The sequence below is a fragment of the Pochonia chlamydosporia genome, chromosome 4 (genome assembly GCF_001653235.2).
Source record: "Pochonia chlamydosporia 170 chromosome 4, whole genome shotgun sequence".
Taxonomy (NCBI): Eukaryota; Fungi; Ascomycota; class Sordariomycetes; order Hypocreales; family Clavicipitaceae; genus Pochonia; species Pochonia chlamydosporia.
This window is the reverse complement of record NC_035793.1, coordinates 2,399,138-2,425,724: the sequence shown is the minus strand read 5'-3', so window position 1 is coordinate 2,425,724 and position 26,587 is coordinate 2,399,138. Positions and strand designations below refer to the sequence as shown.

Here is a 26,587-nt window from a genome sequence, read left to right as displayed (position 1 = left end):
GAGGCCGAATTGTCGTTTGAACGCACGTTTGAGATGAGATCGTCCGGGCAGAGGACACGATAAGTAGGAAGTGGAGGTTTGGAGTTGGTGTGGGACGTTGCGATCAATGCGTTGGAAGACGTCAATCTGGTCAATACTGTCTGGTCTGGTCGAGTACGCGGTGTGAGAGACTGTGCTGGACTGGAGGAGCGGCACGGGCTGTCGGGGTTCGGCTTACAGGCAGCACAGTGGAGGTTCAGGGTTGTCCAGGGAAGACTTGCACCAGTTGACGACATATGCAAACAGCGAGCTTGAGGCCAGTCTGGTCAAGGGTGAGCGAGGGGGAGCCAATTTGTCCAGGGCTCAGGCTGCACATGTGGACTTGACCAGCCAGGTATCTGTTGGCTGCCAGGCATGTGGGCCACCAACCAAGCTGCCATGGAGACAGTTCTGGCAGAGCTGTCCTCTTCCCGGTCCCGACACTGGGCGGCCGGGCCAACTCAAGTTGACCAGTTGACATCAATTGAGACCAGGCAGCCCGTCCTGAGATTAGAATTGACTATCAAATGGACGTCTAGGTCACAGCGAACAACTAGAAGACGGCCAGGTGGCTACTTTCGCCGGCGGGAAGTCACCAGACTCCTGACGTCCGGTCATCACCTGCGTTGCCGGAGCATATGTCAGGTATCGGTACACAGTACTTCCATGGCGGGGTTGTTCAGTGCCTGACTGGAGGATATATGGGCATGTTGGGACAGACAATGCTGAATGAGTCTGGTACCTTGTACTTAAGCGCTTGGCTGAGATGACATCAGATCGAACTGTCCTTGCTTCTTGTAAACTAGAATGGTGTTTTTGGATACTTGACTGTTGCCCACCAAGTCGGGGATAACAACACCCATAATGCGTCTGGAGTAAGAGCAAAGAAAAGCCATCTCTGTCATTGGATATGAGCTTCTATTCGCCATCTACCGTTAAGGGACTCCATTAATACAATGACAAGTCATACATGTTATCGTAGAAGATCTAGGGAAGCTCCGCAGGATGACTGGAGGCAGACCACGCCCTAGGTTGCACATGTAGTGTTGAATTTATATCTCAACTGGACTGGTGTTTCTTGCTCAGAGATGCATGCTAGACAGCTACCAGACTTCATCCAGCCTACTTACCTAGGTAAGTATGCGATACCGTCCGATTTACTTGGTTGAATGTATTTGACCTCCCACCATACTGTAGGTAGCTCGACGCTCAGGTAACGTTGACCACTTGAGGCGAAAAAAGAATCAATGTTCAATCAATGCTCAATGTTGACCCCTGACCCCACAGCGTCTCCTCCTGGAACTATTCCACATGAGGCCGCACCAGGCCAGTTTGGTGTTTGGTCGGACCACATGAGTTCTTGTCATTGGCACACACTGCTGAACGAGCTGAATTCGGGGGGCAGGACACGACAGCTGGTGAATGACGCAGGCCGCAAAAGTTTTTGATGCGTCCATTTGGTGCATCCATGTGTGGTCCATGTCTGGTGAGGATCGGAGCACTCGATTTCAGCTAGCATAACAGGAATACCAGACTGGAGCATGCATGTGAGTTTGGGGCTGAGACTTCTTCGAGGTAACCCACCAGACCGCGAATGAACTCTGACCCGACCAGACATGTTCTGACAACATTGACCTGGCCTTCTACAAGTCCACGTTTGTTGACGCATCTCTCCAACCTTCAGTCACCAACTACTCAAGTACACCACGGACTCTCAAGCCCTCTCCTGTGTCGATCGGCTCTTTGTTCACAGACTAGCAACTTCTGCGCCATTGCCACCAGCTTCTCTTCTTCGATCAACGCGCGAACAAGACGCTCAATATCAACCACTTGCGCCCTCCGGGTTGTCCGTCCTCGGTTTCGCTGCATACCAGGTTGTGCTTTCTTGGTTTCGCTTCCATTTAGCAAGTTAGCTTATCAGCGCTGCGTGCGCCGATTTTAACCTACGCATCGCTCTGGACGATTTTTGACCCTGACCATCGACCGAACTGAGCCGTCTTACCAACATCGCATCGTTCCCCTTCGTGTCGAGCGAGTGGAACAAATATCTTCTGCTCCCTCAATTGGACAGGCTGGAATTTACCCTGCATACCATTGTTGTCGACCTTCCATCCGAACTTGACCATCATGGCATCAACTATTGGGTATGTTCTCCTTCAAAATCCCCCAAACTGACGCCCGGCCGTGTTATGGATTGATTATCCTTACCATGTTGTCTCTTCCCGCACCTGCCCTCTTCCATGCTTGCTGGCTTCTCCTGGTAGATTGCCATGATCGAATCGCTGCACACCTTACGTGCTCGTCTTTTGCAAAGCTGACAGTTTTTGCTGCATCTATAGAAAACTGATTCCCCTCGTTATTGCGATTCTCTTCGTATCTGCCGTCGCGTGGGTTCTATACCAAGTTTATGAGTCGGCAACCAAAATACGCGACACAGCATCGGAGCGCATGGGCAAGAAGAACGTCGTCTTCACCAAGGACGGCGTGCGAGTAGGTGTAAAGCATGTACAGAATGAGAAATATGTCGATAAGACCCAGAGCTGGGTTGTAAAGGCTTGGAATCTTGGCCAGCAAAAGCCAAACGAGGAAACGTAAGCCTACAGAATCTTCCTTTTTCCTACTCGAAAAACTGGCCTGCAAATTGCAGAATCATCGTACTTGACCATCGGGTTTCTAACTTCAATCTCACCAAAGGCAAAAGAAGAAGAAATGAACATGATCTAATGAGATGGCCTCATGTGAAATTGTGCTTCGAACTACCTACACTCTATGCTTCTTCTATTTAACGACATCACACGCACGGCTGTAGGATACTAGGTATATAGATATATATATTCTTTGGCAGTTCTGGCGCTGGAACGCCGAAACTCGTCTCAATGGACCCCTTTATGACAACACCATTTCATCCTAGTTGAATCTGATCACTAGTGCCATGCAACACAATCGAATATACGTTCAGGAAACAGCCTTCGCGTGCTGTGGAGGGGTGAGCATAATGGCACCAACTGATACCAAATATAATGCCCCAAGACGCCTCTCGAATTCGCATTGCCGTAGTTGCCGTTGACTGACTTGTGCTTTTTCATGGTGACCAGCGATGGCCTGATATTGGGGGACCGAGAGATTTCAAAACTGACGAGTTTCATGGCCAGAGGCAGGCTCAAAAGTAGTGTTTTGATATCAACATCGCCACTGTCTATCCATCATTGCAACGCGTGGTGCTATACTAATCGTTCAAAAGTACTAGGATATCATAATAAGGCTAAAAACACCGTGCCCATAACCGAAAGTTTCTCAAAGCAACATTGGCCAAGCCAATGGCCTGGATAATGCTCGGGGGCGGACCAAAATGTCCAAAGAAAAAGCAAACCATTCTCTTGACTTGAAACCTAACATCCCTCTTTCCTTTATACGCTGCGACATATCTTCCACCAGGGCCCGGCCAAGTTCATGACATGATCATAGACCAAAAATGGAGAAAGATAGCATCCGAAACCTGGAAGAACTGGTACTAAATTGCAGTTGTAGTAACGTGCTGGAATTCCAGCCACGTTTTGGTTCTTCGTTCATCAACACTGCCGGAGGACCCTATCACTTTATTCAGCACATCAACGGCTTCCTGGTCCAACTTTGCTCTCTCTGCCGTTTCATGCTGCGGCACGAGAGGGCTTGCGTAGAAACTTGGCGTCGGGCGGGGTACTTTGGACGAAAGCTGTCTCTCAAAGTCGTGCATCATTGGAAAAGGTCTCGCAATGAGTCCATCCCGACAGATTAGCATAGAAGGTATCCGGATGTTCAACTGTAAGTGAGGAGGTAGTTAGCCATCGGTTTCAAAAAGATGCGACCGTATCAGTATGACAAGTAATATGACAGGGGCGGTCATTATAGCCATTTTCTTACCTGAGTCAGTAGTAATGCGTACCGCACACCCAGCTGGGAGCCAATGTATTGAAGCCGTCCACGAACCCATGTTCTCTGGGAGTCTGTCAGATAATCCAAGGAGTGAATGAAAGCAAGGGGCCATGTCATGAAATATCCCGATAGGCCCTTTGATGAGTCGTCCTCGCCACATGCAAAGGTCGAGAGGTTCGCTCGTTCCAAGAGGTCTTTGCGTTTGCAGAACCAGCCGAGTTGGTAAGGAACCGATGAAATGACGTCTGTGACGATATCCACAGTCGTTCTGGCGGCATTGGCATATTCTGGAGTTGTCCGGTAATCAACAGGGGCACAAACCCAAGCCGCACACCGCACAATAATGGAGTTGAGTATGATTCGACCACATCGCAGCATGTTCCAAATGGTAGACACCCACAGGTCGTTGTAAACATCTACCCTCCCAGGGTACACCTCAGCTTTAGTGTAGTCACCGTTGGGCACATTATCTTCCCACGCAGCCGTCTTGCATTGGAAGTAGTCGGGGAGATTTTTGCACCAGCTCGCGCAAGCTTGGTCCTGTGCTTGACAACGTCGAATCATGTCGATAACAATTTCCATGTTATCAGGCGTCCTGGGTACCGTTGTGAGGAGCCTGTTGGCTTCCGACCTTAGCTCACCAACCTTTATACAAAGCCGCTGACATTCGGATGCATGCCGGTCTCTCACTGCGTCCTCAATCCACCATGACGCATCCATCCCCGGAGATTTTGATGTGCTTAGACTATGAATAATCTAAAGGCTATTAGCTGTAACGTCTTTGTTGTACGCAAAGAGAATTTGAGGAATTTCAGTTGCCATTTTAGTTTCTGGGTAAGAAATGACTGTGTTGTGTTTCTCGCATGGATGGATAACCTACCATTTGTGTCCGAACGGCAATAAACATGTTGAGCCCAACTTTTGTGTCTAGTTGTTTTCGTCCGCGAGCTTTAACCAACTGTATCGCGCCCTCGATGTGAGAGCCCCAAGCCAACATGCCCATAGTCTTGGCTGTAATGTTTTCGAACAAGCCCAAGAGCAGTACGGCAGCCAGAGTGGCATCCTCTTTAGCAACTTCAGGGTCGCGAAGGGCCGCAAATGTTGTCGAAAGTGCCTTGGTGTACTTCCCCAATGCCTGCTTCTCAAAATGATTCCGATTGCCGACGCCATTATTAAGAGATGCCAAAGCACAAGCCTCAAATGCGTACTTGTAATGAGCAGGGACGGTGTCGGCTTTTAATAGTGGGACCACGAATTCCATGAAGCCAACAAGACTGCCATGACGGGGAACTAGGACATAGTTGGAAATAAAATGGCAGGCAGCCTGATCTTCTAGAGGCAGTTGAGGTGCCACCGAAACACGAGGTAGTCGGGATGCCGTCGATGTCGGTGACAAGGAGCCACGGCCTTCAGATGACGAGGAAGAGGACGATGGTGAGACGGCGCGATCTGCTGCTCGCCCATGCTTCTGCGCCAGAGCTTTCTTCGAGGCCCTTCTCGCTCTCCGCTCTGTTGCTTGAGTTTCATTGCGAAAGACCAAGTCAAACTCATCTTTATATCCAGGACAGATTCTTCGACTCTTGGCGCATTGATTGCAAGTAGGCTTTGTTTCGTCACACTGTATATATTAATCAATATTAACACGATACTCGCCGTCAACAGATCTATACGATGGATTGAGAAAGTGTACCTTGATACGCCGAGTTCTGCACATCTGGCAGCCCCTCGACGGCTTCCCACAGTATACCATGGTGAAGGAGGGTGGCCAGCCGAATCGCAGACTCGAGAGGGCAAGAATTAACTGGACGGGAAACACTGAGATGAGTCGATGTTGGCGTATAATATAACGAAGAGCGGGTCAATGGAACCGAGTTGTCTGGCACTTAGATATGGTGCGTTTGGAGTGTGATACAGATTCAGTGCCAACAGTGGTGAGGTAGACGGGAGGTTCGTTGGGGTCAAATGCTAAGTCGGAGTGACTGAGGCTGAGCTGAGGTGCAAAAGCGAATGTCGGTTAATCTTACACCAAGAATAGTTTCAAGCGGCTCCAAACGATTGTGAATGAAGAGTTAGTACCCGTACATCACCAGTGGTCGGATGTGCAGGTTATTGCTGAGAAGGATCAATCAAGGGTTGGTTGATCCGGGTGTGAGCGACGAAAACCAGGGAAAGGACAGGCGTCCAACCAGGTCAGTCGTCGTGAACAATGCAGGCAGCAAATAAATCAGGTCAGACGGGGATAGAATGACCCAAAATCAAGATCAAGGATATATAATATGTGGGAACGAAAATGAGGTCTGGAAGAAGAAGGCGATAATAGTATTGAGTTAATGATGTTGGCCAGCCGGAGACGGACGAGGCAAGTCAAGGTCCAGAAGTCTGGTAATCAGTCAAGTTCCTGTTCGAGACCACATGCAGGTCGAGAGAGACTGGAGAGCCCACTGGAAAGCAAAATGCGGGACCAGCAGGCATGAAGTGGGCCGGTGCTGTTGAACCAACCAGACAATTAAGCGACCCAGACCAAGCAGAGACCAGACCAGCAGAGACCAGACCAGACCGGATTGACCAGACTGGACCAGACTCGATTCTCTGTTGGATACCCGCCGCCGTTGTCGAGATTCCGCAGATTGCCAAATGCCCAATGCTCAAGCTTGCAGCTGGTCTGGAGCGAATCAGAACCTGCTCGAAGTAATTTGTTTGGATCTTGTCAGTCCATCCAAGATCAATGACAGGCTCGAGGGTGTTGGTTGCCACTGATCACACCAAATGTTGACGGCTTGACTTGATTTGAAGAGAAGTTGGGCAACCATGTAATTACGGAGAATGTTTGGCGTCTCGATACAGAATAACAGTCCGGTACTACCTATGTACGTACTGCACTGCGTGTTTTATTTTATTTTGGGAATTGCACAATCTGACAGTTAACTCAAACAGTCAAGTACCGGAGGCCGTTGACTCCCAAAAGCAACCCTTCGAAAAGTGAAACCCCCAGGCGAGAACCTCAAACTGGACTGGGCCGGAGGCATTGGAAGACGCGTTTGACGAACAAGCACCTGGGCAGCTAGTCAATAGTCACTGCAAGTGCCTGGTGTGTGGCTTGTTGCCTTGATCCATGATGATGCGGGGAGTGGATCCTGGGGGTGACGACCTGACCTGACATCTACTAGGTACTCCACGCAGTACTTATTACATTGGTACACTCTCAGATGCAGCAGGGGATTGATTGATGACTGGCGGGGCACAGCACACAGGTCAAGTTGACTCGACTCCAGGAGACGGCCGGGAGGTGCAAAGGAGCTGAAGACATGGAATGCAGGCAAGGCTTCCGGTCCGGCTACGGCCTCTGCCTGCACGCCACTCAGACTTGACGTGACAAGGGAGAAATCCGTTGAGACTCGACATGGAGGTTGATCAACTTGGGTCAACTTGCTTGGCCCCATGGAGCACAGCTGAGGGACACGGACATGGTGGCACCTGCCGAGGCACATGGTCACGCTGAAGTGGCGTGTAAACTCCATCAACATCACTTGAGTTGACCCATGTCCTGTCCCAGCCAGGTTTGTGGTCAGCTCCATGGACAGAAAGAACATGGATCGACACCAGTCTTCTCCATGATATATGTACCGAGTATGCACAGTACGTACATACACACGTACAGGCATGCCTGCAACAGCCGGGCGAGCCTCAAGCTGCCTGTTTTGCCTGGTTTACCTGGTCGGTGGACTCCAGGGTTCGGTGCTTCATGATGGGCGATACCAGCTGGGCTTGTTGCTTGTTGGCTTGGTTGGCGCAATGTCAATGCCGGCCGATTCATCATCTGTGTGATGTGGGAGGGCATGGATATTGGCGTTAACGGCCAGCTAGCTAACTGACTTGGGTGATCAACAGGCATCTTCACCAATCGATGCCAGATCGGTTGGCAAATCCAATTCGGCTGATCAGCCTGGCGCCAGGGGCGCGCACAGACAGAGAAAACCTGCCAGAATGTTGCGTGATGGGCGAAAGACTATCAACCAGATTTTAGTTGTGGCTGGGGTCTTGGTAACCTGAATACTACATACCTGGGCTGGTCTGTTTGTGATCTTTGAGAAAGAAACCAGAAGCAGGAAACAACCGTGTACAGGTTTATCTTATGGTAATGCAGATAAGTCCATTCGACAACATCCTGGCGAAGGGGAATGAAGAGCAGTCGAAACCAATGTTTCCGGTACCGTCATCCGCACATCCACCAAGTGCGGAACTCTATTGTATGCCAAGGGGCCGATTTTCACATCAGACAGGTTTAGCACTTATTTAACTACCTACCTAGGTAGGTAAACATGATTGCTGCCTTTCATGTCAAGTCGCAACCTCAAAAGTTGCCCGCTGCTGGTAAGTTTGTCTCAGCCTGGAACTTCAACCAAATCAATAGCCGCACAAAACACTCGTGTGGAAAGATTATGACCAAAGTCGAGTTGCATCCGGGCTGGAGTCTGCGAGACAATACAACACCCCAGTCTGCTCCATGGCAAGGAGGTTTGCCCCCATAACCTCCCCGGCATCATGTCCAACGCAACATGTAAATGCATACTAAGTTACTGCGTACCTAGGCATTTAAAAACGGAGAGTAGGCTCTACTCCTTCTGGGACATGCCGACTCCATTTGCCTCGTGCAAACCGGCTGCTAGCTTGGCCGGGCGTGTTGCTTTGCGCAAACTTTGTGGGTAGGGTGACCTGACCCATCCAAATCATGGTCAAAGTAGCATCCAATGCAACCAAAATTGAGTGATGACATTTGAACTGATGCGGTTTGTCTGCGGAAGAACGTCGCCCGGCGTCAGTCTTCGTGCCACAGCATCTGGCGCCAGCCAGCAGTGATTTACTTCTCCGCCACAGTTTTCCCCTTGCACGGCAGCTTCTGGAAGCGGATCAGCATACCTACAAAGTTAGTTCCGTTTGGATGCAGGTCTGGCAATGTCAACCGGTCTGTCACGTCAATGTTGTTGCAAGGCGCACAAATCGGTGGGCTTGATGGCATGTCCGTGCGAGACAAGATGATTACATGACTGTTTCAGAGGCCACCCTCAGACTCGGCATGAGCCCATTTTGCTCATCAACATACTCCGTATGCCGGCTAAACATATTGAAGGACGGGCTAAGCTATTACCAAGGATTTTTTTTTTCTTTTTTGGGGAACGGAGTGGCTGCCCCAAGCACTCCGTACCTTGGGTCTTCAGTATTCTCCGAAATCACAGACGTTTGACCGTCGGGTGAATGGGCATGGGGAGGAGATTGGTGCACGAGTTCGTTGGCAATATCATTGGTCTCTATACTTTGCTTGAAGTGTGCTTTGTTATTCGACCGAAACCGTTGGCGCATTCAATCCTCTCGGAATAGAAACGTCCCGTTGACAAAGACGTAGGTGTGTACTGCGCTGTGCGGAGTAATAGCAGGCAGACCTCCATCGAAATGATCAAAATGATCGAGATGATTTGTACCGGGGGTTTGACTGATTCTGCAAGCATGCCCTGACATGATCCATCAATTGATACATTGCACATCATCCTCCGTTCTCTTAGCTCCAAACACTGTCTCATCCCAACCATCTGCCGAGCCGAGCCGTCAGTCAGCTCACTGCTCAAAGCTCACAGGCAAGATGGACAGGCCGTTTCTCTTGGGTGCTGCCAGACGGCTTCTGTCCAAGAATAATACCTGACGTTGTGGTGGTGGTGATGCTGGTGGGTGAGGCGGGTTGATCTGCATGTATTCGATGCTACCAGAGTCCAGTGCGTGCACACACCTGGTAGATATCATGGGCAGATACCATGGGCAGAGGGCATTCACGTTAGCAAGTCCAACTACTCAGTGCACGTATGAGTGGGCAAGTGGCAGCAAGGAAAGCCGAGGCATCATGTCGGATTGACCAGACCCTTTTCCATTCGAACAATGGCTCTGGGGGTGGTTTGAAGACAGCTGGTCTTGTTTTAGTCTGTGACAGAAAACTGACTCGGCTTACGAACGCGCCAGAAAGAATATTCTGCCCTCTTCTGTTTGCTCCCCTGGCTTGGCATGGCATGGCATGGCTTGGCTTGGCTTGGCTTGGCTATAACCCGCCAGTTCAAGACTTGGACAAGATTGACAATTTCATGTTATTTTCCTTCTGTGCTGTAATTACTGTGTGACAGTTTGAATCTTCCCCAAACTAATTCCCCAGTCACAGAAGTACATTCCAGCATGATGGCCTCAAGTTTCAAGATTGCAGGCGTGCCCAACGGGGAGGGAGCAGGAAACGACAAAACGACCAGGCGGATTGATACTTTGTTGACAGTAGACACATAGAGGACGGTATTGTTGCCTACGCGCCCGGACTGTGGTTGTCCTCCTGATGGCAACATTGAACTCTCCTCACCCGCACCAGAAACCCTGGACATTCCCGTTTCGCTCGCTTTGTTCCGGTTGGTGCTGGAGCTATTTCATCAACAAGTATGGAGTATTCATGTGCTCAAAAAGTCAAGACCCGCCTCGGCCTGCACTGGCATGTGGAGAAGCCGACATCTGGAGATTCGATGGCCTGGTGGCTCCCTTTGTTGCAGGGGATATCAAGGATTGGGGATTGGGTTCGGGTTCAACACCGGGGAGTCCTGTCATGGTAGATCAAATGCACGGAGTAACCCATACCATACCCATAGTGAAAGGGACCGTGTTAATATGTGTGGTACTATGTGCAACACTCTGTTTGCCGCGTCTCCAAATCTGCAAGGTGTGTATTGCGTTCACAGTTGGATTCAAGTTGATCTGTGACTGTGACCCCCAACCCAGCACAGACATGGACATGGATCATTTGATGGACATTGAACATGGTTGGGGTCTGGTCTGGTGTACACACACACACACACACATACACACACACATGCATGCATGCATGCATGCTTGCAAAACCTGGCGGTTCATCAAGGGCAACAACAAAGCTTCATGTCCCTTCTTCCACACGCATGTACCGTGCTCCGATCATGGCTTGACCGTCGACAAACCTTGAACTTGAAAATTTGAAAAACCTGCTGCCGAGGTTCCTCTTCCAAAGCTCTGCGCACCTCCAAGCTTGAGTTCCGAGATCCTCCCCTGTTGCCCTAGCCCACTCCGGATCTGAAGGTTGCGAAATATGGACACAACGTGTATTCTCCCTTGGTCAAGGCACCCTCGCACACAAAAGCAGAGTTCATGTAATTCGGACGCCAAGAATCACTCTATCCGAATGTTGGGGTATGTTCGTGACCAAAGTTGCCAAGTTAGTTCCATGTTCAGGACGCTCTTCACGTTCTGTTACAGGACTGAAATATCTCGTCGTAATACTATACGTAACAATGCGCAACAACACCCGAAGTTGAAGTAGACTTGCATTTGCAGAACTAGACTCAAGGACAGGCATGACCATACAGTAATGGGGACCGGACGTCTTTGTTCATTGATGTCCCGTCCCCGTGCGCCACCGCCGGTTGCCGCAAGTCCATCCTGGACAATTCTCCTATCACGATCATGTTTTGACCTCCACTTTTCTATTTCTCCTCGGCCGAAATCCCATGCACCATGGTCGAGCCATCCACGCTGCCCTCGTTTTGTTTAGTTTAGTTTAGTTTATTCTAGTTTCTGTCAAATACCCGATTCGGCACACCTTGGAGACGGAGTTGATGATCCATCGTCACCCAACATGCTCAGTACCACGTCACCTTCCTCTACCTCACATACTTTCAAGTAACTTTTGTCTCGTGGAGAGTATGCAAAGTCAGATGTGTCACCTGGCAAGTATTATCTCAGCCCCGGAACAGGGTCCAAGAGGAGGCTGAATGTAATCGTAATCTGTCAACGTCTCACTGGCGCAAATTTTCACTAAAATGGTCCGAAATTTTGCCTCCATCAGCCAACCAGCTAGGTAACATATCCCTGCCTGCTCTATTTATCGGATTATAGCTTCCTTGGTATATGAAGATAGACAATTCTGAACAGAATCCAGAATGTGACCCATAATTTGCGCTTATCCCCCATCACCACTTGCTGTACAACACGAAACCAAAGTCCCATCGTTGACCATCGTTGAGCAAAAGCCCTTGCCAACAACAGGGGTGTTCCTGTACTCATCTAAGCCCTTTGTTTCACGCCACGTGCTAGTTACCTGACTCTCTTTTTTGATGATCTATTCCGGGGCATTGTGCAACGTCTTGTCTGCGAGGCTGGCCCAACCGGACTCTGCAGCTACTCACTCTCCTTGTTCTAGCCCTCGAACAGGTTTGATACGCCTTCCAGGGCGTCCGGTGTTGTACGTCGAGGACCCGGCACACCATTTCCTCTTGTAACACCGTCATCTGCTTCTGTTGAAGCACTCATGAATCCCTGTGCCATCTTGCTTCTGCTACTTTTTTTGCCGCGTGATGAGCCGCCAAACCCAGCTGTTTTGGCGAGCTTGCCCATTTCAGATACTGTGACTCCTTTCAGGTCTTTCAGGAGCTCCAATACAATCGCTCGTTGTTGGCGAGTATGTGACCCTGGCTTGGCCATGAATGGGGTGAGTCGTTCCAACTCCGCTGGATTGACATTGGGCAAAGAAAGAAGAACGTCCTTTGGCGTTGATGTGAGTGGACCGTAGTAGACCACAATTGTAGCAATCAATGAAGCCAACTCCTTCTGCACTTCAACAAAGTACTGTTCGTGAAACGATGTTAAACAAGCCTTCAAGACATCTTGTGAAATATACTCCCTGATCACTGAGGCAATGTCTGGGGGTACCGGTGTGGTATCTATGTGTGCCGAACCAGTCCTGCCATCGTGAACATTTCCTGTGGCCCGGCCGAGCCCTATGCCTTGAACCGACTGAAATTCGGGCACCAGAGAGATGAATAGGCGAAGGATCATCCCGCAACATCGAGTATCCCTCATTCGTATGCCATGGGTGCAAAATACTAGTAATGGCTCAACAATATCCTGCCGCATGAGGCAAAATTTCCTGAGGGACGGATATGGTGTTGCTAGCTCGCTTTCCGATCCCTCCTTCGGGCTGCTTCTGGATTTCAGAGTGGGTGAGTCTGAATTTACGTTAGCCATTAGCTATCTTAGCGGAAGCGCTCATTATGAAATATTTCAACTCACTGGCTTTTGTGGGGTCGAGGAAGTCTGCCACCATCATGACCGCGGTATATGTTACCTGTCGAAGAATGCTCTCGGCCTTCATTTCTTCTTTAAGCCCAGCTTCCCCATCCACAATTGAGGTCTGGTGCTTCTCCATCTTCTCCCATTCGCCGTTGATCTTGGCATCCATTTGTCTGAAGCAAGCCGCCAACAGCTGGGGAAGAAATTGTTCTCTATAATCCACTGGGCAATCGTCGACCAAATAACGTACCAAGTTTAATAAGTTACTCTGTTGGTGCGTGGAAAGCCATATAGAATCTGAGAACAAGGCTTCCGATAGAGGGGCAGAGAGGCCGCTGAAACCGTAAAATTGCATGTCGAGTCTGCTCATGCAATAAATGATGGCGTACGCCGTTTCTCTGACAAATCGAACGGAGCCACGAATGGTTGAGGCGAGCCCTTCGATTGTATTCTTCTTGTCCACGACCCGAGCGTAAAAGTCGTCTTTACTTCCCTCAGATATTCCTGCTTGCCAAAATCTGTCGCTTAGAACGCGGTCCACCATGCTTCGCATTTCTGTGGGCAGCTCTACCCAGCTAGCCGGATTATGAGTGGCGTGTGCAAATCTAAACGTTTGTTAGCAACCATCAGCCATCGGCGAGTGGTCATGCGGTGCCATTGAAACGAACTTCAAATACTCTAGCAAGTCCGCGAGGATGTTTGAGAAACCTTGCTGCCAAAGTGCATACGAAGCCTGAAATGCTGGCGATGACTTTTCCAATCGCTCAACAGAAAAGGCCAAAAAGGATTTCGTCGGCCGGAGAGGGAGGCTCTGGGGTTTCAGGGTCAGTAGGCTTATCCGACTCTACCAAAGTCCAATGCCATAGATGCCGTACCTTCAACCGTTCTTCAAGCTCGTTTTGAAGTGCCAGGCCTTCTGAATCTAGTTCACATGCACCCCAGTCGCTAATTTCATGAGCCCGCCTGCTCGCCAGATACTTCTGCGCTTTGTCAAGTCCCAGATATTGGCAGAAATCTGCATAAGATTTGAGTGACGTTCGAATCGAATCACTCTGCCACTGGGCTTTGACAGGATCAACAAATTCAGCCAGTTTCTGAATTTTTGGCTCGGTATCAATCCCGCTTGCTCGATGTCTAAGCGAATGTGTCAGTCAAAATCCTTGAGGGTGAAAGTTAATTTCATACATGATAAGGAAGAGGAAACTTCTGTATGCAAGAGAGCGCTTTTCATCCAACGCTCCTGAAGCCATCATTTCATTGACTCGGCTCTCTATTTGATCGTAGACCCCCTGTTGCATTTGTCAGGTCACGAATTTGAATTTGGGTCATGAAGTAAGCAAAATCTTACCAAAAGGTGGTCGGGCATTTCAGCTGCAAGACGCTGTAGCTCGATCATGCTTTCACTCTGTAAATCCTTGATACTATCGTTGTACGCGCGATACTCGGGCTCAAGAGCAGGCCATGTGAGGAGAATGTGTTCAAGAACTTTCAACATGAACCCAGCATTTTTGTTGAGCGCTGTGGTGGAGAAGAAAACAAGAAGTTGCAATGCTCGCTTTCGTATCATTGGATCCTTGATTGGTAGGGGAGTTAGTCTCCTCACTTGGTTTCCTCAATGTCAAAAATCTTACCTCAAACGTCATTTCTAGCAACTTGTTACACCACACTTCGAGATTTGACTCCATTTCAGTAACTTGTTGCTCCTGCCGTGTAAATGGTTAGTTGTTTTTTCGGTTAGGTCGTGCAGGCAGGAGAGAACCCACATGATCTCGCCCATGATACCTCCTCCATTTGACATAGCCCTTCAACGTGGCTTCGATTACGGTGAAGTGGGAATCGACCCTCAACGCGGGCATTGAATGCTTGGAATACGATTGTTCTGTAGCAATTAGCTCCGTGAATCTTAGAATCTGTGGCTGCCTTCTTTAGGGCTCTTACTGTTGAAGGGCGGCTGCCCATCGTAAAGGCTCTGGAGAATATGCTCGGTACGGCCCAAGATATAGGAGACTGCATCCACAAGTTTCAGTTGAACAATATGCTCGATGACCTGCGAGCTATACCGACGATAATTTCCTAAGAACGCGTGCCGTTCGGGGATGGTATCTGTGTCCTCCAATAGAAACAAGTATGTAGGATCAGTCGAGCTCTCCGGGAGGTTCTCATAGCGCACCAGCCTGGAGCTGCAAATCTCCAGAAGGGGACCGATGTTTTCGGACACTAGGTTACTATGCCCTAGGTTCCTGTGGCCGAGGATCCTGGTCCAAGTTACAAGAATGGGTATCGAAACCATTAAGCTAGGACTCTCTGTTACTTGAACTAGAAGCTTCAAAAATTCGGAGCTAGCAGCGTCGTGTGGCACTTGAGCAAACTGGCGTTCGAAATAGTCTCCCAGACAAGATAACATCTTGGAACTGTATTAGTGAAAGAGGCAACCAAAAAATCACAGGTGGATATGTCTAAGATGAAGCCTTACCTCTGATAGCTTCTTGAGAATCTGATACTTGTCTTCGTCGATATCCTCGGGATCTACGGAGGCCCAGTTGTAGAGGCCCTTGCAGAGGTCAACGGAGCCGATACTGTACATTGGGCCTACGAGGTCGCGAAATTCACCGTCGGTGAAATTTGTCCTGCAGTATAGAGCATGAAGAGCTTCTAAAGAGGCCTGAAAGAGGATCAGCGACAAAGACGAGGAGGCATGGGGTAACACGGGCTATACCTTTTGGATGTCAGCGTGTGCTGATGCCAGGCCGGCGGTCATAACATTGACACATTGCGCTGCTGCTATTGCTTTTGGGATAGCCCATGGCATCAGAGACAAAAACACGGAAAGGGCTTTGACTGCACAGCTTTTGGCATCCGCACTATCCTTGGCTTCAGAACTGATGCAGTAGTTCAGAAACTCTGAAATACGCCCAAGCCATCCATCGGGCCCGTGTCGCACATCTGGACCAGGCTGGCGATTAGGGAAAGCCTCGACCAGGACCGAGGTCGGCGTGAATATCTCGACGCATGCTTTGCTAAGGACGCCTTCTCGCATAGCCACTACCGAGTCATCTCCTGTGAAGACTTCATCGGATAAGGTTTCAAGAACAAACATTACAAGCTCCTTGTGAACCGCCGAGTCCGGAATCTGCCAAAGTTGAACAAGAAGGGCATCCATGTCCATCCACTCAGCGCCCCAGCAACGCTTTGCTATTTCTACCCATAACTGTGCCGTCTTATTGCGAAGATAAGATGGGTCTTCTTTGGAGACGGACTGGCTCAATTCCAAGACCCAATGCCTCAACGCTGTGCCTTGTTCTTCGTTATATGTAGACCATCGGTAGCGTATGGCATGCTCGAGGAGCGAGAGGGCGTAGTGGCGAACAACCGGGGGTTGGTTCTTGTCGGTAGCTAATCTATATCCTTGAAAAGGCGCTTCAGGGATATCTTTTACTTCTTCCAGGAACGACTGGGCTTGCCGGCGAGCGTCATTACCGGAAAACGGACTGTGCACGACTTCGAGAGCTTGATGAATTCTCGTCAATATTTCGGTATCCCCGCCATTGCTCGAATTGTCGCGGGCCGGCATAGCGCCGCCGCTAGCAGACATTATTTCTGCAGGCAATGGCGAGCGTTTGTGATTTGTTGTAATCGATCTCGGAGTGACTTGGATTCTATCGAAGGGGCGTCTTCGAAACAAATGGTCGGGTTTAAACTAGGTTGGAAGAGCACATTCGACAATCCAGTATATCGAGGGCCGCCCCGTTCAGAGTACTACCATAAAACGGTAGCACAATGCGCTATTCGTAGTCTTTGCGTCCGTGGTGAAAAATTCGCAACGTATAAGGCGGGAAGATCTAGAACAGATCAGCCAACCGACACACTCGGAGACGGAGTTGATGGGACGCTTAAAGGCTACCAACCAGGCACCGACACAGCAAGACGAGGCAATGGCCAACGGGGGCGGTAGGGGACCAAGAAGACCAGCTCTTCCAAACAAAACAATACTTTTGGGCGATAATTGACGTGGATGGCCGGAAAGCAGGAAAGAAGACGCAGAAATCAGACTGAAGGCGGGCTGAGTTGGTGTTGAGAGGCACGCGGTGACGGACCACATGCAGCTGCAGTCTGAGGTTGACAGCCCACTTGCACTTGACTTGAGCACCCAGCAGACGGGACCCCAGCAGATGGAGCCAAGGCAGTTGAGGCGTCTGGTCTATCTGGCACTGGGTGGCCAGGCTAAGATCAGTCTGGGGACCTCACTGTAGGAGCTGTGGTGGACCCACCAGACCACTTGCAGTTGACATCGATCATCAAAGGAAGCAGGCTGGGTCTGGTAGCAAGGTACACAGGTACCAGACAGAGGTACCAGACAGAGGTGGCGGCAGAGGCTGACGGCTTGCCCTGGCCATTTGATGACAGAATAACTGGACTGAGAACTTGAGTGCTAAAGCCATTTGATGTCCAGACTCCCAGAAGACACCAGGCATGAAGCCACCATGTACAGCATAACTCGACATACCTGGTATGGATTTATGAAGGCAGGAGTCTGCTGCATCGCGGCCGTCGTTGCGGTCAAGGGCCAAAGTACCCTGACACCCTCCTTGTTTTTAGTCTACTTGCGAACAACACAACCTCGTCTGTTCTTTATTTTCTAGTGTTGTATACTGGATCTCCTGCTTGCACAATGTGAAAATTGAGTTTCCCCAGACTTTGAAAAGCTTTTGAGCGGTATAGATTGGAGATCTAACCCAGATGGTGTTGCTAACTTGGGTGGTAACCCGGATAGACAGCGATGGTAATTTGGCCAGCCTATATTCCATCCCTTATGTAGGACCTAGACTTATGACAGACATGCAAAATCCATAGGTACCAGAGAAGCGTGAGAGCCAAATATCCATTATACAGACGATGTTGATTCTCCGAAAACGAGTAGCTTAAGAGATTAACTAGTAGGCTTACATGGAAACAAAGAGGAAGATCAGTTCATGATCAACTTTGGACGAAGCTCTATTCACAGATCGCAGGTCCAGAGACACATTAGCCTATCGTAGAAACTAGTCGAGACGCAGGTCAGACTGCGCTTGTCATGGTTGTATAGACAGTCTGCAGCATAATTCATGCTCTGGTGCTCCTCAAATCTTGCAAGCACTGAACACCGCCAAGTTTGGCCATCATCGGTCACAACCTCCACTACCCTCGGCCCGGCATGCATACAAGATGCCAGAAGAAGAATGTAGACAGATCCCCTTTGCAAAGAGTTCACCTTCATGTCGATCAAGTTCAGCCGCCATACTCCACCACCAAGATCGATTTCCGTCAGAAGTTGCACCATCTTCGCCCCATAGCTTTCATGTGGATCATTAACAGCGAAGACTCGAAGTTGATCGTCATAGCTTCCGGTTATAACAATCCGCCAGCCTGCCGGTGTCCAGGCTGAAAGAGGCAGGATTGCAGTAACTCCTGCGTTGTGAGGACCCTTGATACTTATTGGAGGATACTCTGTCTCAATATTTTGTTTAATGTTGCTCTGACCCAGCGACAACGATGTGTACCTTAAAATTGAATCGTCGCCACCACAATACACCGTTACCTGCTTCCTTTCGTCGCCGTTGCTGCTGTCTGGGTTGGACAGGCATACTGACCAAGCTTCCAACGTGTTCTGGACATCTACGTCGACCCAGTCCTTGATGGCCCAACTTCCATTGAGATAAAAGACCCTGGCCAATCCAGTCGAGGTAGTCACCGCAATCACATTTTCAACAGATGGGTGCCAGTTGCATTGCAAAAACAAAACGTCTTCCCCGAGATCACTGCAACGACTGGTTGCCACGTGTTCTAGCGGCTGGTTGTTTTCTGTATTGAGACGATATATCGCCAGCGTGCCTGTACTTGAAACAACAGCAAAGATGCCCTGGTGCTTGCTATGATGTGGGTGAAATCGAAGATCTAACAAAGCTGAAGGCTGCGGCATTGCTTGGACCTTGATGCTGGTTTTATGATTAGCCGTGAACATCCCGGGACCGTGATTGAGACATACATGTCGTGTCCATCCAAACGAAACAGCATTAAACTACCACTCCGGCTCTGTGATATTCTAGTTGCACTCTCTGTTTCCGGAACATCATTTTCTGTGGCTTCCGGTACAGCTTGTTGGGTTTGGGTTTGGGATTCGGGTTCGGATTCGGACGGGTCCTGCCTGTGTAAATTGTACGTCCCTACCACAAAGTACGAGCTGTCAATGGGAGAAAACTGCATGCAGCTGGGAGGTAAGTCAAGAACAAGACGCTTTGCGGATGCCGCCAGGGGCACATTGTCCATGATTGACTATCTCGAGGGTGCCTTGATAAAGATAAAGATCCTATCTTGCCGGAATCTGAAGTGGTCGTCTACACTCGAATTTTCGATTTTCTGATATTGATGGATTCATTTCTGCAAAGAAGTTTTATGTCCTTGGCTGAGGCGACCTTGTGGCTTTGTGGGGCAGTCCCCCACGAAACGTCAAGTCGTCAATGGCTTTCCTTCAGCCAGACCCCATTCAATGTTTTCCCCAAAAATTCATTTGATGGCTTGTCATGGATCGGACCGCCCATGCATAGGCCCAGGGGACGAATGATGCCCCTGCAATGGCAACTGATGAGTTGCGTTGCAAGCAGGTTCTGAGGAGATGGAAAAATACTTGACACCAGACCCCAGACGTGGCCAACCAGTTGACCAGCAGCAGTCGTCGAAGTCGCCAAAAGTGGCCTGCAGTGCTCCCATCTGACATGCCTTGAGATTATTAAGTGATCTAAGTACCTAGGTAGACAGTACATAAAATTATCCCAGCAAACGAGGTGCGTGAACTCGTGTTTACCATATGCCGCCTCCCAATACCGCCTCTGCAACGACGTTTCTTTATTTTGGCAGACTTTAGTTTAATGTAAACTCTGCAACTGGTCAACAGATTATCTCCAACTCGGGAACAGTCCGTACCCAGCAAAAGCTCCCGCGAATTGTGGCACCTTCGTGTCTCTCGTCTCAAAATCGCACAGTCACGCATCAGATGGACACGGATACCAATGAATCGCACTTCTATGGTACATTTACATACTTACCTGCCAAGACAAGCATTGCTATCTGTCTAGCTAATGCTTGAAGTGTAGGAACTGAGGAAGAAAGGCAGTTGCTCCAAGCTCGGGTTGACCGGTTCGATGTGTCCGCTTGGGCAAAGCAACACAAAACCTGGGGATTTGGTTCTCCACGAAGACAACCTTCACGCTGTGCTGAGTCCGCCAAGCTGCACAACCCCTACGCTGGCGTGGGCTACGCATGGCAGCTCACCGAGACGTTAGACCAGTTTTTGACTAGACTGCCGCCAGCAACAACCGATCAGAGTGACGAGACACCTTGGATCTTTGTTTGCAACCCCTACGTTTCACGCGAGGGGAAACATGAAGAGTCCGGCGCATTCATCAAAGGCAACGAGGATGAAGCCCCAGCAGAGAAGGACAGCCAATTGCGCTTTGTGGTGCAAGGTGCAATGGAGAGATTGGACCTTCTAGCAGATCTGAAACGAAAGGTGGAATCGTCAGGAAAGTCGACTGCATTTGTAAACAGGGAACTGTTGCAAGAAAAGAAGCAGGCCGTGTCTGATGTCCTTGCCTTGGCTCACGCAGGCAAAGTGCGAAGTGGAAAGGTACGTTGGTGTTGCACCCTCACATTACAGATTTGCGGCCTCATGCATACGTGACTCATTCGATACCTTCTCTTGCTGATAATCCTCTTTGCGGTGCACTTAGTGGATGCTGTTTTGCCCACCATCCGAAGTCAATGAAGTTTGGAGAGTCGTAGCCAAGGCCACGGCACAGAATGAGCTCGGGATTGCTGCCAAGGTGGCTCCGAGGCCGCAATTTGACGACAATCGGAAAGATAGGCTCATTTGTGTATACACGACCGATTTTCAAGACAAGTCCGATGTTGGTCGCGTGCTGCAACAATTGAAAACGCTCAAACTTGCCGAGAGTAACCAGAGAAGCATTTACTATAAACCAGGTGAGTCAATGCCGAGGGCTGCGTGGCCGCCAATTGCTGCCTGATGGTACGACAAACAGCAAGGCTGACAATGAGTCAGATATTTTTACCTACATCGGCCTCGCTCACGGGAATCCATGGGGTCTAGCTGCCTCGATTTACAACTCGCAGGTTTTTACGCGACAAAATTCCAATGGCAATTGAACAAATGTTGTGTCTGCAAACGCCTCATGCGATGATTCGAATAGTCTCCTCGCAGAGTGCGATTAACCACGATATAGTAAAGCCGCTCTAGTCACGGAGATGAGATTCTCAATGCCAAATAATAGCAAATTGTCTATAACAAATTCTCAAATTGATCGTGAAGTGCAGACTAACTCAATATAATAAAAACAAAAATCTCGCTCGCCTTCGTTGATAACGCCATAAAAGCCCTATGCTCCAACCCATGCTAGTATTGCCCCTGATCCCCTTTAACACACCCAACCGATTTATGCAGTGATGCGCCAAGCCTGGCATCTATACCCAGGATGGAGGCATGTATGTCAACTTTGAACGACAAGCCTCAAGAGACATCGCCTGTAAGATAATCCTGCGCGCCGTCATAGTCAACTGTTCTGAGAGGAAGAACAAGTCGATAAGCACTGTTGCCATTGAGGTAATAACGATGCAGCTTTTTCGACCGTAGAAATCCCAGACGTTCATACAGTCGCATGGCCGGAATGTTGGACTCTTCAGTTTCCAGGACAATCTCATCGGCATTGCGTTTTGTCATTGCATCGACTGCCTGTTTCACGAGAGCAGTTGCGATTCCATGTCCGCGAAAAGACGACTGCACTGCGAGCATGGCAATGTAGCCTCGGCGGGTTGGCGGAGAGTGAGAGGAGTGAACCTCTAGCTTGCAGATGATAACTCCGACTAGAGATAAATCAGATGGATTCACGGCCTGAGAAAGTGGTTCATGTTAATGGACTTGCAGGTCTTGAAACAACCGGTGAACAGTGCGATCAGTTTTTGAGAGCCAAGGTGTACTGACCATGAAACAGAGATGAGCCCATTGACAAAGGAAGTATCTGTAGACATAGATACTATAGGGCTCACTCAAATCTTTGGAAATAAGCGACCGAATGGCAGGTAGGTACTGCGACTCAAGGTTATGTTGATATTGGATATACCGCAGCTCCCTAGGTAGCTCCTCTTTTGGTGGCAGGGCCATGATGGTAAAGCTGTAGCCAAGTCTTGGATATCAATAATATACAGGTTAACAGAAACGCTCGCAGATTTCTCTCAAGTTTGCAGGTATATGGAGGGCTGTAAGGCGAGCGGCTGCGGCTGTTGCAGTATATCACGTCGGCAAGCCGGAGTAGGGCTAGGTTTGGGCTCGCTGCCGGGACAAGCTACAAATGATGTCCGATATGCCCTCCGGCCTTATCATACCGAATGCTAGCAAAGTAGTGATGCCAAACAGGAGTGGACCATGTGTTGGGCGTATGGTGTCCAGCAACCGGCAAGGTCAAGTCCAAGGTTGGCGAAGTCCCGATGAGGTGAGGCGAGGCGAGGCAGACTTGAACTGATGATAGGCCTGGTCAATGCTGGGGGTGTGACGCAGAAAAGTCCAGTCCAGTAAGTCAGCAACGTCCAGTCTGTAGCCAAGTTCGCAGGCAGCCAGAGGGGCACATGCACCACGCAGCTCTCTGTGCTCCCAGGATTGTGCCTGGCTGGGTTATGACAGATCTGGTCTGGTCCCGTGCATGTGTTCAATGGGAGATGGAGCAGGTCGATAGACTTCCAAATAAAAGGTGTGCGTCGTATGAGCATGCACATGCATATGTGGAGATGGCCACACCCGGTATGAGCTTGAGTTCAGTCTGGTCAACTTCGATATCACAGATTGATGTTAGCACACCGTTGACCACTTGAGTAGACAGCACTTGAGAGCTTTCAACGATGTCAAGGCTCAGTCGAGTGAGCCAGGTGGATGGCGGGGTAATATCTGCATGTGGTGGCCTGGTTAGTTTCCATGGGTCAAGTGGTCGCAAACCTCACATCAACTCACCAGACTTCAATGTGGACTTGGACATCTGGACATTGAATCGACCTGAAGCTGGTCTGGTGGGGGAGTTCTGGCCTGGTTGGTGGGGTGGGTACCTGAACGCCATGCAAAGGAATCAAATCACATGTGAACAGTTTGATGCCAGCAAAGTCGGATTGGACACAAGCCTCACCAAAGCAGCAGACTGTTCACTGCCTCTTCTCGTGTGCATCTATGTATGTGAAGTGCCTTGATCTGCCTGCTTCCAAAGGTATTTTGCAAATTTTACGTGTTGGCCGGACAGTTGAGCTGCTAATCGTGTTGTGTCTTGAGCCGGGATAGAACCCCTCAGGGATAAAAGCCAGTCTCCCAGCTACCTTTCTTTGTAGGGTTTGCGACTGTGTCAAGCGAAAACCAAACATGCATCCCATCAAGAAAGTAGCAAAAGATGAAAATAGTAGCCGCATACATTGTAAATGGAATTTTTTTACCTTCATCATGTCGAGTGCCAAGTCTTGCTGAATTTCACCAAGCCAATGCTGTTGTAATGTGGCTGACGTCAACAGATCGTTGGATAACTACTCGCGATCCTTGTCTGCCGAACCACACACTAGTCAATAAACCATTCAAAGGGCGGATGGTGCCAGCTCGATATTTCAACCCCATGACCCAACATATCTTCTCTACTCAACTCCGACAAGCATTCCACATTCATTCAAATTGCCCAATTGCTGACAAACTGGACCCTTGGGCAACTACTCGGGAGTCCAGCACGACACATCACCACCTCAAAGCAGCCTGCTGCGTGCTCGAAGGCGCGTTTCCCGCCACGAGGCACCACAGCTGTTCGGCTCTTTTTCAGACCTCTCGCCTTCGTCAATTGGCGTTGCGCCTGGCTTGGGTCTCAACATCATATACAAGGCCAACAAGCGGAACGACGACGAATTTCAACTCTTCCGTGCCACATGGCCACCACACTCCGCCGCCGCGGACCTCGCGAAACACAACGGCGTGACAACAGTTCACCGACTCGGGAAGAGAGTCCGGCAATCCAGCCGACGTCCCACGTTCATGTTGTCGAAAAGACGCCGAAGGCGACGCGAAAGAGACGAAATACCTTCATATTCTTGCTAGGCGGGATCTGCGGCTTGCTTGCTGCAGGCTTTTTTGCCAAAACCAATGATCTAATAGACTTTCCGGAGCTCGGTGAGCTCAGCATGGACAGCTTCTTCGACGTCCTTCCCGCTGGATTGATCAAGGATATGCGCGACTTGGTTCAAGGAGAGAGGGAAGTCACTGATGCGTACGATTCTTTTTCCGTAGGGCTCAAAGCACGAGCTGATGGCTTGCATGCTCACCATCCCATGATCATGGTTCCAGGCGTCATCTCCACCGGCTTGGAATCATGGGGTACGGCCAATACCTCTCGCCAATATTTCAGAAAACGATTGTGGGGTAGTTGGACAATGATGAGGGCGCTGGTTCTCGACAAGGAGCTGTGGAAGAAACATATCATGCTCGATAAGAAAACCGGCCTCGATCCACCAGGCGTGAAATTGCGCGCAGCTCAAGGCTTTGATGCCACAGACTTTTTCATCACGGGATACTGGATCTGGAATAAGATATTTGAAAACTTGGCTACCATTGGTTATGACCCAACAAATTCTTTCACAGCCGCGTACGACTGGCGATTGTCCTATCCCAACCTCGAGGTACGGGACAGGTATTTCTCCCGCCTCAAATCTTACATTGAATCAGCAGTCGAATACGAAGGAGAGAAGGTGGTCCTAGCCTCCCACAGCATGGGCAGCCAAGTCGTTTACTACTTTTTTCACTGGGTTCAGTCAGAGCAAGGCGGCCGTGGGGGAGAAGATTGGGTCGACCGTCACATTGGTTCTTGGATTAACATCAGCGGGTGCATGCTTGGTGCAGTGAAAGACCTTACTGCGGTCTTGTCCGGTGAAATGAGAGATACCGCCCAGCTCAACGCTTTTGCCATATATGGGTTGGAAAAGTTTTTGAGCAAGGAAGAACGGGCGGAGATCTTTCGCGCTATGCCAGGCATTTCCTCTATGCTGCCACTCGGCGGCAACGCGGTTTGGGGTGATTTGAACTGGGCTCCGGATGATCAGCCAAATCAGAATTTTTCCTACGGCTCTGTTCTCAATTTCAAAGTCGGGGCCAACTGGACTGCTCCAGATAAGAACTTGACTGTTGAGGGTTCAATGAAGTATCTCTTCGAGACTACTGAGGACTGGTATCAGAAACATATCAAGAACAGCTATTCCCACGGCGTTGCACACACCGCAGCAGAGGTAGAAGCTAACGAGAAGGACCCAAGCAAATGGATCAATCCCCTTGAGACGCGGTTGCCAAATGCCCCCAACCTGAAGATATTTTGCTTCTATGGTGTTGGCAAACCTACTGAACGTGCATATTATTATCGCGCTCCGGATCAGGCAGCCAACACAAAACTAAAGATCACCATTGACACGGCCCTTACTGACGGCGAGGTGGACCACGGCGTGGTCATGGGCGAAGGCGACGGCACAGTCAACCTTCTCAGCACGGGATACATGTGTAATCGTGGGTGGCATATGAAGAGGTACAACCCCGGAGGCTCACAGATTACTGTGGTGGAGATGCCTCACGAGCCAGAGCGGTTCAACCCTCGAGGTGGCCCGAAAACCGCCGACCATGTCGATATCTTGGGACGCCAAAATCTCAACGAACTCATTCTCAGGATTGCGGCTGGCAGGGGTGACACTATCACAGATTATGTTGTTAGTAATATCCGTGAATATGCGGACAAGATCAAAATCCATGATGACGATTAGACCAAGAGGGGAAAAAACACTGCAACTACGAAGAAGTCGTAAGGTGGTGTTTCATCATCATAGATGCGGCAGAGGATCATAACTTGAGGTGGTACTCTTGGGATGCAGTGGACTGGCGTCATGGTTGGTAAATATTTTCACGTTTAGAAGGTGGATATGCAGGTCATGTTTTCATGTATTATACCCAACATCGCATCATGAGTTTCAAGAAGTGGTTAACGACAGTTGATGATCAGGGCTGGCAGGGTTATCATGCTTGACTACCAGCAGGAATTGATAATGTTGACCCACAGTACACCCAATTGAACCCCAACCGTGAGAATCACTGCATGATCGGATCCGGCCTGCCTATGATGAAATAATAATACTAGATTGGTTGGCCTGTTGGAGCCTTTTGCATACCTAATACACTGCATACCTTTCATAGGTAGGCACCTGTGAGGATCTGTCTAGCCAGGGTAGCAACAGTAAATGAGATCATGCTGCATGGAGGCGGGTGTGGTGGAAATAAAGTATTATGCACAAGTGGCTTGGTCTTCATCAAGCCTTGGCCGAGTCCAGCTATGACTGATTTACCCCACCAACTCTTCTCCAGCATGGCGTCAATCTGTTCAAATGTTCTGAAACAATCTACTTTTCCACGCCAGCCGCCAACTAATCTGGATTGATGTGATCG

General features: G+C 49.5%; 9 protein-coding genes across 9 annotated transcripts; 4 read left to right on the top strand and 5 right to left on the bottom strand.

Moving 5' to 3' along the window:
* Positions 1-2,145: 2,145 nt before the first annotated feature.
* VFPPC_14351 (hypothetical protein) lies at positions 2,146-2,613 on the top strand (the record flags this gene model as incomplete). Its single annotated transcript, XM_018292120.1, has 2 exons — positions 2,146-2,162; positions 2,358-2,613. The coding sequence occupies 2 exons, from the start codon at positions 2,146-2,148 to the stop codon at positions 2,611-2,613; spliced, it is 273 nt and encodes a 90-aa protein (XP_018143714.1).
* A 916-nt stretch (positions 2,614-3,529) lies between these two features.
* Positions 3,530-5,680, bottom strand: VFPPC_08162 (negative acting factor; the record flags this gene model as incomplete). Its single annotated transcript, XM_018286915.1, has 4 exons — positions 3,530-3,817; positions 3,919-4,686; positions 4,811-5,548; positions 5,621-5,680. 4 exons carry the CDS (start codon positions 5,678-5,680, stop codon positions 3,530-3,532), a joined length of 1,854 nt encoding a protein of 617 aa, XP_018143713.1.
* A 1,315-nt stretch (positions 5,681-6,995) lies between these two features.
* VFPPC_16052 (hypothetical protein) lies at positions 6,996-7,505 on the bottom strand (the record flags this gene model as incomplete). The annotated part of the gene is made up of 1 exon (XM_018293805.1): positions 6,996-7,505. The coding sequence occupies one exon, from the start codon at positions 7,503-7,505 to the stop codon at positions 6,996-6,998; it is 510 nt and encodes a 169-aa protein (XP_018143712.1).
* Positions 7,506-12,174: 4,669 nt separating this feature from the next.
* VFPPC_17844 (karyopherin) lies at positions 12,175-16,639 on the bottom strand (the record flags this gene model as incomplete). Its single annotated transcript, XM_022429521.1, has 11 exons — positions 12,175-12,983; positions 13,048-13,652; positions 13,716-13,858; positions 13,923-14,181; positions 14,233-14,336; positions 14,396-14,620; positions 14,679-14,750; positions 14,811-14,926; positions 14,986-15,451; positions 15,521-15,709; positions 15,764-16,639. 11 exons carry the CDS (start codon positions 16,637-16,639, stop codon positions 12,175-12,177), a joined length of 3,864 nt encoding a protein of 1,287 aa, XP_022285425.1.
* An 850-nt stretch (positions 16,640-17,489) lies between these two features.
* On the top strand, positions 17,490-17,687 carry VFPPC_16051 (hypothetical protein; the record flags this gene model as incomplete). The annotated part of the gene is made up of 1 exon (XM_018293804.1): positions 17,490-17,687. The coding sequence occupies one exon, from the start codon at positions 17,490-17,492 to the stop codon at positions 17,685-17,687; it is 198 nt and encodes a 65-aa protein (XP_018143710.1).
* Positions 17,688-18,043: 356 nt separating this feature from the next.
* Positions 18,044-19,350, bottom strand: VFPPC_08159 (WD40 repeat-like-containing domain-containing protein; the record flags this gene model as incomplete). Its single annotated transcript, XM_018286913.1, has 2 exons — positions 18,044-19,019; positions 19,097-19,350. The coding sequence occupies 2 exons, from the start codon at positions 19,348-19,350 to the stop codon at positions 18,044-18,046; spliced, it is 1,230 nt and encodes a 409-aa protein (XP_018143709.1).
* A 724-nt stretch (positions 19,351-20,074) lies between these two features.
* On the top strand, positions 20,075-21,246 carry VFPPC_08158 (translation Initiation factor eIF- 4e-like domain-containing protein; the record flags this gene model as incomplete). The annotated part of the gene is made up of 4 exons (XM_018286912.1): positions 20,075-20,108; positions 20,175-20,707; positions 20,811-21,063; positions 21,143-21,246. 4 exons carry the CDS (start codon positions 20,075-20,077, stop codon positions 21,244-21,246), a joined length of 924 nt encoding a protein of 307 aa, XP_018143708.1.
* A 361-nt stretch (positions 21,247-21,607) lies between these two features.
* On the bottom strand, positions 21,608-22,258 carry VFPPC_08157 (L-A virus GAG protein N-acetyltransferase; the record flags this gene model as incomplete). Its single annotated transcript, XM_018286911.1, has 2 exons — positions 21,608-21,988; positions 22,079-22,258. 2 exons carry the CDS (start codon positions 22,256-22,258, stop codon positions 21,608-21,610), a joined length of 561 nt encoding a protein of 186 aa, XP_018143707.1.
* A 1,781-nt stretch (positions 22,259-24,039) lies between these two features.
* On the top strand, positions 24,040-25,911 carry VFPPC_17845 (Phospholipid:diacylglycerol acyltransferase; the record flags this gene model as incomplete). Its single annotated transcript, XM_022429522.1, has 1 exon — positions 24,040-25,911. One exon carries the CDS (start codon positions 24,040-24,042, stop codon positions 25,909-25,911), a length of 1,872 nt encoding a protein of 623 aa, XP_022285424.1.
* Positions 25,912-26,587: the final 676 nt, after the last annotated feature.